This window comes from Taeniopygia guttata, chromosome 11, assembly GCF_048771995.1.
Source record: "Taeniopygia guttata chromosome 11, bTaeGut7.mat, whole genome shotgun sequence".
NCBI classification, from domain to species: Eukaryota; Metazoa; Chordata; class Aves; order Passeriformes; family Estrildidae; genus Taeniopygia; species Taeniopygia guttata.
The window spans coordinates 4058378-4072114 of NC_133036.1; the positions used below are offsets into that span (position 1 = coordinate 4058378).

A 13737-nucleotide genomic window follows, 5' to 3' on the forward strand; every position below is an offset into this window, starting at 1 on the left:
CACGTCTGCTTTTATAGGAACTGGACCATTCATTTGTAAGGTATTTGCTTGCGATACACTTTGAGTGTAATAATCTCCTGGTGATTTCTTGCCTGGTTTTATTCAAACAAATCACTGTAATTGTAGGGATGTGCATCGATATGGGAAAACTTCATTCAGCTGGAAACATCTTGCTGATTGAAAGTAAATCATCTTAGGTAAAACAGAAACAGTATGGGTTTTATTTTCTCTGGTAGGCAGTTGGAAGTTTATAAGTATGTCTTTCACAGTGATGCACTCAGTTTGAAGCCACACAAAGGTCCCTGAATTTTTCAGGAAATATTTCAGAGGCATTGGCTTGAGGTTTTGGAGTGATGACAAAAGGCAGGAGATGAGACAAGGCTGTGTCAGTTGAGGCATGAGAACCTGCATGTGAAGCTGTGAAAAGGATGAAGACTGCTGAGCACTGGAAGCAAGAAGGGGTGTCCACAAATCTCCACTGCTAAGCATGCCACTCCCTCCTTCTGGCACAGAAAGGACAAGTTTAGGAAGGCTAAATGCCTCCAGGTCAGCCATATTTAAGGAAATTCTTTGTACATACTTATAGGCGCCATCTCAGAAATACAAACACTTCTCTTGAGAGCTCTTAGAGGGCAGGTGAGGCACCAGAAGACAGAGAAAAAATGTAAACATGGTGCCTCTCTCTAAATATAGAGGGAGAAAAGAGGAGTAAGAATTATAGACCAGTCAACTTCTAGAAGCTTTCAAGAGAATTGAACTATCAATCATGTAATTTGCAACCACCTAGGAGATAAAAAGGGAGATGAGTGACATACAGCATGGATCATACAAAATTAGGCATGTTAAACTATTCTCATTTGATTTCTCAGCAGAAGTAGGAGAGCAATAGTTGGTGCCATATCTAGATTTTGGGAAGGATTTGTCAGAGTCACACTGGATTTTTAAAAAGTGACCTGGAAAAATAGTGCAGATAAACCAACTACAGGTCTTACACAAAAATGGGTGAGTAGCACAACTCATTCCCAAAGTAAACAGTTATCAGTGGCTTATGGTCAGAGCAGCGGACTCTGTCAGCCAGGAATCCACTGGGGTCTGTGTCAATTTCCTTCTAAATTTTCATCAGTGAAAAATGGATGGAAATATATCATTACTTACCCCTGGAAGTGATATGGAGCTGGGAGATGTGCTTCAGCACATCAGAGGATAAACTTTACAGCTTCAAATGATCTTGGCAGACTGGAGATGTGAGGACTGGGTCTAGTCTGGGACACTGTGCCTCAAAGAAGAAGAGGAGGACCTGCTTGAGAAGGTGTAGGGAAGTGTCAGTGTGTTGACTAAAGCTGGCTCAGGTTGGAAGGGCTGGAAGGAAAGCACCAGAATAGCTTGGCTGGGACTGATGTATGGGAATGATGATGACTGTAGCCTCTGCTCCAGGCAGCTTTCAGGGTGATAGACAGGTATTTCCCTCAGGAGTGACCTGGGCAAAGTGGCTCCTTGGTGGAATCAGCCCCCAGCTGAGCTCCAGCCCCAGTGCACCGGAGCTGCCATGGCTTTGTTCAGAGCCGCTGTTCCACAGCCGTGCGTGTCAGCAGGGACGGGCGGCAGAATCGTCTCTGGCTTTGCCTTCTTTGCAGTTGTTGTGTAGTGAAAGGCTGAAGGCACGTAAGTGCTTTGTTGAACGGAAGCCAAAGCAAGCTGCTATGCAGAATGCACCCCCTGTTTCCAAGTATTTCATTTATTTTGTAATTAAGCAATAATTGCTGAGGCACTGGGCACTTCTTCAGGATTGACGACTTGCTGGGGGATGGCAGAAGATCTGATCTGCAGTGCAACCATTTTCTCCAGCAAATACCTGCTTGTTACTGCCGTTCTGAAATGAGTACAACAACACAACCTGCCAATATATGGGTTTTGCTGTTAGCAGCTGAGGGATGAGGAGCAGGCATTAATGGGTACCTTAGGCAATCAGGCTGCTTCAGTTGTCTCTCACCATTCCATTCAGAGCACAGTGTTTTATTAGTCACTTGGTGAATGAAATGGCTTTTTAATTGCTCAGAATCACTTTTTTAAATTACAGCACTTTCTCCCCCCCTCTACAGCCCCTAGGGATCCTCTTAAATCCCTTTTCTTCATTTGCCCTGGAGAGAACCAGTTCTAGTGTGGCAAGGAGGAACCTGCCTGCAGCAGTTTCCTTTATAATTCAGACACTGGGAAAAATATACGCCATTTAGAAAACTAAGGATTCACATTTTTGGTGCTGAAAACCCTCTGCTCCCATAATTTGGAGGTCAGGTAAGGAGTAGCCTACCCTGCCTAAACCTGTAAAGATTTTACAGTCTTGGCATGCTGCTCACTTCTGTTAGTTCCTACACTTGTGTGTTTTTAATGGTCAAGCTCACTACAGCACACAAACCTCGCTGCTTCTTGTGTCCTGTGGCACCAGGAGCTGGCTCAAGCCATGTCCTATAGCAAGATACCTCCCAGGAGTAGTGTTAGAGCTTTAAATGTCCTCTAGACAGTAAAGCACAACAGCAGGCGAGAAGAAAGGTGTATCCCAAACAGGTGAGTGGCAGCATGGACGTTTCCAAGGGACTATGGAAAAAGCTGCTACAGGATTGGAGCCATCAGATTGCCAAGGCAAGCAAATGGAGAAACATTTGTGAAAAGCATATAGGACAATAAACCAGTTCACAGTGTCCTAGCAGGCTTTGGACCAGGAGTCAGGGGGGATTGGCTCACTCAAATATTAGATAATGTGCTCACTGCATGATTTATTAATCCATAGGTACTTCTGACAGCAAAACTTCCATACTGGCATCCACAGTGCTGCTTTCAGTGTCCATGGCTGCCTTCTAGAGAGATTTCACACAGGAACAGTTGGGGTGTTTTATCTCTGCCCCCTTTCAAAGTACCAGTTTTACTTCTGTTTGAATGACAGCAGCATTGTTGCTCAGCCTCAGTGTGTTCACTAAGGGATCCCAGAGCCACTCTCCATCCCTCAATTCTGCTCCTTTGGCACAAGGAGCCCTGTTACTCCATAGGGAACTTACTGGCTTGGAGTATTTAGAAGTGAAAATGTCAGTAACCAACTTCATGGCACAAAGCTAAAAATGGTTTAAACTCTGAGGAAGACCAGAAACCAAAGCTCACCTCTTTTCCCATACAGCTGTTCAGGTCTCTTTTTGCCTTATGAATTCGAGTTGAGGTATGTCAGTACAAGCCAGAAACAAATCCAGCCCAAGCTGTAGGCATCACTTCCATCTCCTCCATCCTGACCAACAGCTGGACTAAACAAATTTCAGCAGCATCCTCTTGAGGCCATTACACTGCCCCTTGTGCCTGTCCTTGCCCTTTTCCCCCTCTTATGTTTCCTTTTCTTAGTTGCCCAAAACCCAGCATTTAATTTTGCTTGCCCCAAAATCCAGCCACGAGCCAACCATCCAGAAAAAAATGAATTATTCCTGGCAATGCTTTCATGAACCGCCTGCCTGCCCCCCCCAGGGACCCCTGCTCTGCTGTGCTTTGTGCTGTCATGCCCAGAGCTGGGAGGAAGTGCTGCTGTACAGTCTCTCTTGAATTCAAACAGAATTGATGCAGATCCTTTTGCCTTGTGCACCCATAACTCTTTGTGTTCGCCGCTCCTTTTGGCAAAGAAACACATTTCCCAGAAGTTCAGCAACTTGTCTGAGTAACAGTAAATGATCCATGAGACCAGTGCTGATACATGCATGGCTCTGCTGCCCCACCTCCTTCCCATCATTCAACTGCTTCTGTTCCAAACCTCACCACAATCACTGGATTCAAAGGAAATAAAAGCTACAGAGTACAAGATCTGCTGTTGCCCATAACTCCATCAAAATCAAAACAAGCTATCAAAATTTTTTGGGCAAATTGTCAAGTCTGGATTTACTAAGTCAGAAAGGTTTTCATCCACCCCTGTTCTCCTCAGCTTAGGTGAGGGGAACCAGCAGCCCCGTTTCCAGCACACCAGCACCACTTGCCTTTGCTGGAGCGTACCCAAGCAAGGGGCTCTGCCCAGTTCTTCAGATCAGTAGCTTAAAATTATCCTGGTCACCAATTGATTTGAATTATTGTCCATCTGAGGTTGTCTTTGCTTGTAGTCATGTTTTCCCAGGACTCAGGGGCTGTTGAGCAGCTCCTCCCAAGAGCCCAGTGTTCAGTGTTGAGCAAGCAAAGGTTGATGTGGGGACAGCAGAGAGTCAGTCACTTGTGTTAGAAAACCTTTCTGTGAGCTTCACATCAGGGGAAGGAGATCTCTGTTTTGGTCAGCATGTTTCGACCAGCCTTGTTCTTTGTGTAGTCATGTGTTAATAACACTGGGCTGGCATCCAGCCCCATTCTCCATCCCAGCACTGTATCTATTGCAAGCTCACAGTGTGATCTAGTGCTCCCTCTCTCCCAGGGGATGCCAGCACTTGTCAGGATTTTTGATGCTGTGTATCTGAATTAGAAAAAAAAAAGGAATCAAAAATCCTGTTACAGAAAGGGTACTAGGTTTTATCAGAGACCAGGTTTGTTACTGAAGGACCCTCTGTTGTCCAGTGATATCTGAGGATTAACAAACAAGGATTTCATTTTAGCTAAGCAGATCATCCTCTCTTCCAACATTTAAGACATAACTTATGTCTTCAGTGGGAAGAATTATTGTCAAAACACAATTAGTTCTGCGAATCCTAGTTGTTTTTTGAGACACATCCAGATGTAGTTCTGGAGTTACTTAGAGATGAATAAATTATAGGAGTCAGTTTTCTGACCTAAGCAAGGGACTGCAAGATAGTTCCTTTGCATAGTTTAATAGAGACCAATGCACAGAGCATCCAGTGCACAGAGCTGGTAGGATTGTGGGTCACATTCCTGTCTTGCTTGGGAAGGGATAACATAACATGCCTTGAAGCAAAAAAAAATCTCAGCAATTATTCTAAAGGAGAAGGAGGGAGGAGGAAGTGTGGAGGGTATTTAAGTGCTTCATAACTAAGACACTTTCCCTCTGAGCCTGAGGCCCCATGTGTACAGGGGTATTTCAACACTGGTTCCTTTTGTAAGGTACCCCAGAAGTTACTACTACTAAAATGACTAGACAAGAACTAGAGGGTTTCTATCACTTGTTTCAGTGGTTAAGATCTGATCTGAGGGTCATTTGTCCACATTGAACATATTTCCATAGACCTTCACTGGGAAGGTAATGTAGGACCTGGAAATCTCCCCCCTGTGACTGCTGAGCATGTGAACACAAGGTGCTCCAGGCTTCAGCATTTGCAGTTCATTTGGGAAGGAGGTACCATATGCACCAACTGTGCACAAAACCTTCTTGATAGAGAGCAAAAGGGATGCTAATTCCAGCACTGGGCTCAGACACACTACTGGTGAACAATCAGAAAGGTTTAAAAAGAAATGCTGACTAAATTAAGTGAATCAAGCTAGCAGATGTGCTCTTCAGAAGAGCACAGCTGTCTTTTAAATGTCTCTCCCACTGAAATTACATTCTTAAGAGTTTTTTATCCTTTGCATTTTCTACAGGATCATCCATGAGGATGGCTTCTCGGGAGAAGACGTGAAGCAGTACAAGCCAGTGGTCTACAGCAACACCATCCAGTCACTGGCAGCTATTGTCCGTGCCATGGATACCTTGGGCATTGAGTACGGCGATAAGGAACGACGGGTAAGTTCAAATCAGCACTGCAGACTCCAGGCCATGACCAGGAGGCATTTGGAAGGATAAGGAGGGAGGGGAGATTTACATCACTGTTGTATGCCTCCTGCACATGCATTTTGTACAACAGAGACGCAATTGCATGCAATGTGCCATTTGCACACTTACGCTGGGAAGTGTAGCCCTGGGGACCACTGTGTCACAAAAGCCACAATCTCTCATGCTCTAGCTCTAGTCAGGCCAGGGAAGAAAAATAATCTATTATCTAGGGACAGCCTAGACAGATTTACTGATAGATTTGAGAAAACAGTGAGAGCATGTGTCCTGTCTCCTGTGCATGTGCTGGACACAGAGGCTGCATGGACTGATGAATCAGGGAGAAGTCTTGCTGCCATTGAAAGCCCTTCCACCAGCCTGCTAATGTAGGAAAGCTTTTAGGATTGACTTCACTGGGGCTTGACTGGCTTCTGCTCACACATCCCCCATTTCAGTGTACCCAAACAGCAATTGTGGTTGCAAAGAAGGGGATGTATTACTTCAGCGAGGTTGGTATGGACAGGCTCTTAGGCAGCAGCACTGGCATCTGTCTTATCAGAACAACTATGTGATCCTTGGCAGCCTTCTTGTACCACACACCTAGGCCAGCCTGTCCTTTTACAGTTGCTAGTCTGTGATTACTTTCACCAGCTCCCTATTTTTAAACAGTGGCTCCTCTGTGAGGTGCCCCTGCCAGCCTCTGCCTTGCATTACTGGTTCAGACCAAGCCCACACACAGGAACTCAGAACCCTAGAGTGGAGTCAAACCACCCTTTTTGCATGCTGCAATCCCAGAGAAGGTAAAACTACTTGATTTCACTGGAAATAAAATAATTTCAAATTAAAGATCTGGTAAAGGCAAAGTCCTATATATCAGTGAGTTTGTCATGACTATTTTTGGGTAGCTATCAAATGACAGATGTACAACATACTCCAAACTCCTTATCTGAGTGTTGATAATAAAAGCATTCACTAGAAGGCATGCCAAAATCCTGCTGTGGTATTACTGTATGAGAAGGTACCTTATTTCTCCCAATCACAAAGAGGTACTTTGATTTCTTTGCATCTAGGGATTTTCCCGTAGGAACTCTAAATCCTGGAGACATTTCCATCCCAAACGTGGAGATGATACCATAATGGAGTTCTTGTGAGCTTGCCGAGAACTAATGCTGATGGCTTTCAAACAGAATACATTAATCTGTTGATTACTCAGTGACTCAGCTCTCAGCAAGGCAACGAATCTCGCTCAGCTAAAACCTATGCCTAGGAAAACAGAAACAAGTCATTCTCCATGTCTGATAAATAGTCTGTGGCTGACAGCTTTAAAATGTAAAAAATTTTTTTAAACACCTAAAGTCCTAATTTGAGGAGGCAAAACTCATCACTGCTTTAGTGCCAGGCCTGGCACAGTACAGGGGGTGGAGGAGGAGAGCTCTTATCAGGACTGCCAGGAACGAGAGGTGGAGTATTGAGCTGAACAAAATGTTGTGTCCGTTCATATTCCCATGGAAAAGATGCCAAATGTTCCTAGGGTTGTACAATAACTCAGGCTGGAGAGGAGCTCAGGAGGTGTTGAGCCCAACCCCTGCTCAGGTAAAGTCTAAGGTCAAACCAGGTTGCTCAGGGCTCTACCCAGTTGGGTCTGAAATCATTCAAGGATGGAGACTTCGCACCCCCTTTGGGCAGCCTGCTCCACTGCTCTTAGACTGTGATGAAAAAGTTTCTCCTTATGTCTAGCGTGAGCCACTGTTGTTTCAGTTTATGGTTTATGGCAGTAGAGATCTGGTATTATGCTTTGCAAAGTAAAAAGTAAGTTTGATTAAGTTCTCCCCAGCCTTATTTCCCCTAAGATGTAGTTCTGGAAGAATTACTCCTGTCTTACAATGGTGTCATGCTGACTGTGTGAGACAAGCCTACCACAAACCACTATAAACCAAACCACTGTCTGGGAGGGTGGTTCAGTGTATCGGTTCCCTTCATAGATGGCAGAAATATTTCTCCATCCAGCAGCAGACAAAGGAAAAGGAAACCAAGGGTAAAAGGGAAACTAAGGGAAGGAAACCAAGTCTCTCAGGCTGTGATCTTCTACATGCTCCTTTCTCTTAGGCTCAGAAAGTTGCTGGTATTAGTATGAAATAGTATTTATTTTAATCTTACAAAGAAGCACATGGCTTCTGCTGCCCTGCTTTTGTTATTAATGCACAGCTGCTAAAAAAGAGGCCATTAAACAGACGATTTGTTGAGTATTATGCTACACAGTTCATCCCTTTTCAGGCAAAGCTTTTCTATTTTAAAAGTCATTCCTCAGCCAAGGGTTTCCAATGCAAATCTTTTAGTGGGGGATTTTCCCCTACTCATCACTTAAGCCCCCAAGAGAAGGGAGCTCAGGAAGGGGAGCCAAAGCTGTGGCTGCTCCAGCCTGATTCAGCAGCAGGAAAGGAGGGGGCTTGGGCTTAGGACAGATTTTCCCCAGAGACCACTTGGCTATTACTGCTTCCCCCCTCCCACTTTCCGGGAGATGGATCTGCACCCGCATCCCTTACAAATGGTACCTCAACCATGATCAAAGCAAAAAAAAAACCCCTCCCCTACTTAATAAATGCATGTTGTTATGCAGAACAGAAAATAACTAAATCTTCTCACTGTTCTCATTTTTCTCCTGGCCATAATTGTACCACCAGTATTTAGTCTAATGGAATGAAAAGAATGAGGGAAGACTAAATCCCTTTGCTTTTGGCAGTCAAAGTAAGATCAGTGTAGGAAATAGGACCCAAAAAGACCTCTCTGCTGATAAGGACTTGTCCCAGGTTGAGAACAAAACAGCCTATGTGTCAGATTTCACTTTTATGTGTGCTCCTTGTACAGGGCAGCGGGTTTTCTTGCAGTTTTGCCCAGCTCTCGAAAGGTTCATGGTCTGTGGGCAGCACCCAGGTCCTTGTTTTGTGACCTTCAGCACAGGAGGCAGGAGCACATCCTGCCAGCTCACAGCACATTGTCACTGTGCACAGCATGGAAGGCCAGGCTGAAACTCCAGAAAAGCTGTGCAAGTGCAAAGTCACAAAGCCTTCACATGTTACGAGAGGGTGGGCAGAAAAGGAGGCAGGAGCCAGCTGCAGGAGAAGTGACATCCGTGGGTGTTTCTCATCTCCAAAGCCACCACTGCCCTGGGTCTGGATCCCTGACAAGACAAGGGGTTACACTCAGGGAGAGAGGCAGAAGCTTAGTCTTGCCTGCCTACTCAGGACTCTCCAGCTGGTCTGTAGGGCACTACTCAGTCCTTACCTTGATAATCAGATTAACAGGCAGGAAAGAGTCAGGCTGTAATATGTAGCATGTGGATTAAATGGTCCTCTAAAGTGCAAATGTATTAATAAAACAAGCTCCTCACTGATTCCATTTCAGTGTACTACTCAGGCAGAGGAAATGGGAAATGGAGGTTTGAAACCAGGAATCTAGAAGTCAGTCCAAGTGTTTGGAAAGGATCAAGCAGGAAGGGCAGGGTAAGGATGGATTTTCATATCTCTGTTTGAAAATCTAGTTCCGAAGTCTGGCTTCAGAAACCCCAGCCAGAAGAAGCATAAGGTCTCTTCCTCTGTGGGTTAATGCTGATCCCAGAACCCGCTTGGAAATGCAGACTTGCAATCCCACTTTGGTGAAATGCCAGAGCTGCAGCTAGGCTGGGGGGCCTGAGGAGGTGTCTTCAGGTTGGATTGGTCTCAAGCTGCAATGGACATCCTGCCCTGTGCAGGCTGGTATGAAAGCAGCTGTAGAACATACTCATATTTTCATAAACCAAACAGAAACAGGCTGGAATTGTTCAGAAAGTACTCAACAGAGAATGCAAATATCAGTTGCATGGCTCAGATCCAAGTGTCTGAGGTGAGAGGTCACAGGTTTAGCACTTTAGGGGTCCAGAGGTGCCAGGCAGTGATCTTCACATCAAACTTTTTCCCAGTGTGAGTCTGGACATGTCTCTGCTTCAGCTATGAAAGGGAAAACTAAAAAGCTGCTGAAGTGTTAAAATATTTTGATTGGGATGTTTTTTCTTTCGGACTTTGTAGCAAAATGTGTCTGTGGTGACCTTCTGCTGTGTACGGTCTGCAACTCCTGAACTGTGAGCCACACAAAGATGTGCTAGGACATTTTAAAATACTAGCTAGTAGCCTTGAAAAAAAACTTTCTGTAGTGTAATTGAAGAGCTCACCCGGGGTGGCTGGCAAAGAGGTCCACGTCAAATCTGAGTCTGAACAGAGAGGTGCTTGTAGAAACCTGGTGCCTCCAGCCCCTTCCCCTCTGCACATGCCAAAAGGGGATTTTAGGAGCTGCCCTCTTCCTCTTGTTCTTGTTTGGCAGTGGCAGGAGCAATGTCGCAGCCACTGTCACCTGCTGCCTTCCAGGCACTGGAGGGGAGCAGCATGGGGGAGGATCTCTCTTTCATAAGATCTTGCTCCTGCATAACTGGCTTTTTGTACTTGTCAGCTCAAGACATTGTGCTACTTCATTTGAGTCAGGTATCTGTTTAGACCAGCTGGCTCCTACTGTATGTCCCCAGCCCAAGATTTCTCAGAAATGCAAAAAAGGCTGCTAATAACTTCAGGGAGGGCAGGTGAGGTTAATCAGGCACTGCTGTGCTGGTAGGAAGCCTCCCTTAGCTACCTGGGTGATGATCTAGGGCATGGACACAGGATTCTTGGGCTTGTGCTGCTTGACTGAGGATGTAGCCAGTCCTTGCTGGTCTGCTGTTGTAAGTGGTGGGAACTTAGGACTGCTTTGTAGAAGAGCAGGATGGAGTGGAAGAAAAGGGAAAATGGAATAAACAGGTGGCACTAGATGTGCCATTTTTCACCTGGTGTCAGCATTTGTTCAGATATGCAGCTGCAGACAATGTCTTCTTGCAATAGTCACAGCTTACATATAATCATATTTGCTGTACCGTATCAGACCCAGTACAAATCCCACGTAACAGTCCAGGACAAATATTTCAGCCTGCCCTTCATAAAGGTCTGTCACTTTTCCATTAAGGCTGCAGCCATATTTCTCACTCACCTCCCTCTTGGTCCTTCTACAAGGCACATTTTTTCTGTTTCTGAGGGGTGGGGAACAAATAAAGGGCAGGGCATTTCTTGAGAAGGGGGAAACAAGAAACAGAGAGGAAAGCACTTGTTATTGTCACAGCCTGCCTTGTTGCCAGGGAGATGCTTGGCTTATTCAAGAAATGCTTGTGGTTGCTGGCCAAGATGGCCAATGTATTTGGAATCTTTGCTGCAAAATGAGGGTGTGGGAGAAAGAGTGAGACAGTAAAGTACAAGGGAAAGCCCAGAGTAAGCTCTGCCTGCGTGGTCACAGGGCATGACCCACATGCCTCACGGCACCATCTCTGAAGTCTCTCTAAACAAAGCATCAGTTTCTACATTCTACTAATATATTTTCCTCCTTTGAAAACCCTTTGAGCCCCTGAAAATACAAGATCTTTCCTAATAAATGATAGCACTAAATTAACAGCAGAGCACAAAGGTAGTTTATGATAGCACTTTGTGCCAGCTGAAAGAGTTTGGAATGGTCTACTTCCATGCCTTTGCTCTGCCTCTTAGGGAGAGTCAAACTCTGTCATAATCAGAAGGGATCCCAGCCAAGTCAGCTGAGACCTGTGGCTGGACCTGGGAGACCTTGCTTTGCAGCAGCAGCAGCAGCAGTAGTACAGCCTGGCTCTGTGCTCCTGCAGACCTGAAGTCGTGATCAGCAAGTCTATAACCTACAGTGATCTTCACATGGCAAAAAAGGTCCCTCAGAATCAGTGTCTGCTTTGATGTATTCATGCTGCTAATAAAGATAGTGATCAGAAATGAGAAAAAGCTACTGGAGTCATGGCTACAAATACATCATGGCCAGAAAATGTAGTAGTAATAGGAGAAATAGCTGGATGCTTTAGGCAAGCAACTGAACTGCATGGCCAGTGCTGCACCAGAGGCTGTACCAGTAACCTCTCTTTCAGCAGAAGACTGTTAATCACTCACAAGAGCTCTAAGAAGCCAAACTTCCCCAGGGAGGCCCAATGTACCAGTTTTAGTTAAAATCCCTAAAAAATGAAAGAGGCCTCTTGAAATGGATCCAAAGGGAGGCAGGGGAGAGTGGGCGGCAGTCACGTAGCACGTTGGAAACGCGTGTCGTGTGGAAGGCGGCTCGCTGGAAGGTGCCACCTTGCTGAGCATTGATGTGCCAGCTTGATGTTTTTCGCATTGGTCCTGCTTCAGGATGATATCCATGGTGTTGGCATGGCAACCTCACTCTAAAGTAAACACTGGATCTGCTTTTTGGGTTCTCCTGGACACAGATGGGCAGCAGTCAGGGGACAGGGTGGAATAGAAGTTCAACCTGCTCTTCCAGTCCCTCTGTGCAGTCAGAAATCTTTTCCTAAGAAACACATTTCTGGGGGAAAAAAGTATTGTGAAGCACTTCAGCATCATTTCTCAGGGAGCCAGATGAGAATAAGAGATGTGGTCACACCTTAAAATGCCACCAGATCTGTTTCTTTGGTGAACACTTGGCATCAGCCAGGCCCTGTAGGTTGGTGATACTTGCTGTCCATACTGCCTTCCGAATTCTGAGATGAGTCTTATAGCTAAATGTCCTACAAAAGCACTGACCAGATTCCATCAATTAAAACTAGCCTTTTAATTTTCTTTTGAAGAAAATCAGAAGATAAAGAGATGTCTCAGGGGATCATTGATAAGAGAGAGACCACAGTCACCTCTTTCCAACTCCAAGCTGCAGACTGAGTCAAATCACATCTTTCACCACCTAAAGAAGGCTTTAAAGAAGATGGTGTCAGAGAATTCCCAGAGAAACAGTGAGAGGACAAGGCAGCAGTCACTGTGCTGGGAGGGGGAATTAAAGTCAGGGATGAGCTTGGGCTCACAGTGCTTTCCCTCTTCTCTCCATGGTATCAGGAGAGATCTGGGCAGTCTTCACTTGAAGGACTACCATCCCTTTGGGTATTAGATGAGTCTGTAGTGATAAAAGAGGTCTGAGGATGTTTGCATATGGGAGGATCAGTGAAAATAGAAAATACCCAAGAGGTAATTTTTAAATTATAAGTATTGCCTTCCTCTTCAGCCAACCACCAGCAGAGAAGCATCTGTGATGAGTTCTCCTGCCATTGTCTGCTCCATGGGTGGTGGAAGACAGCCTCTTCAGGTGCAAATCGATCTCCAGAGATGTTAGTCTTTTCATGGTGCTTCTGCCATCAACTGCCATTTCAGGCTTTATTTCTGAGGAATTAACAACCCTAGTCCTCCAAAGCATCCTTGAAAAGGAACCTCACCTCCCCTAAAACTGTCCAACAACCCCGTTCACCTGTGAAAATGCAGACCCCATGCCACAGGGAGATGAGGCTTTCTTCCTCCTTGTGTGCAAGCTCTCTCTTTTCTGTGAGGGATGTATTTTTCCTCCATGAGCTTTATGTGTTTGATACTGATTTTTTTGATAATGCAGGGAATATTTTTAGTGTGAAAATAAGAAAGAAACCCCACCCATTCCTGTTCCTTGGATGAAGGGCTGCTTGCCTTCCCCTGTATTTGTTATACCTGTGATTTGTTATTCAAATTCAGCCACAGTTAGGGCTGTCAGGGCCATGGTGTGACAGGGAAAAGGCACAGAGGGGAGGGTAAAGCAGACATGAGACTGTAACATTTGTGGCAAATTAATGAGAGGTGGAGTCCTGCTTTCCATTCCCACAAGATGCTGATGGAAGATTACTTCTCTGGAAGCCCCTGGAAAGCGACAGAGTGGGACAGCACAAAAGACAAACTGTTCAAAAATATTTGGCAGATGGAGTAGAGCCCTGAGAAGGGGGAAACTTGTTCCTTGAGAAGGGGCTTCCTGGCAGTTCCTGGGTCTAGGGTCAGGAGAGAGTTGGCTGCACACCCCATTCACTCCTTCTTGGTGGATGGCACAGCCAGGCCAAGGCAGATTCCATCTTATCAGAAGGTGCTCAGCACAGCCACTCCCCACAGAGCAGGTGGCAGTGACCT

The 13737-nt window shown here is 45.4% G+C and overlaps 1 protein-coding gene across 2 annotated transcripts in view; it reads left to right on the forward strand.

Moving 5' to 3' along the window:
- The window catches only part of GNAO1 (G protein subunit alpha o1), a 140614-nt gene that overhangs the window by 43728 nt on the left and 83149 nt on the right, over window positions 1-13737 (forward strand). For both annotated transcript variants that reach the window (XM_004174988.6, XM_002190150.7), the window contains exon 3: window positions 5539-5680. In XM_004174988.6, coding sequence (XP_004175036.1) covers window positions 5539-5680 — 142 coding nt within the window. The remainder of the gene's footprint in view (window positions 1-5538; window positions 5681-13737) is intronic.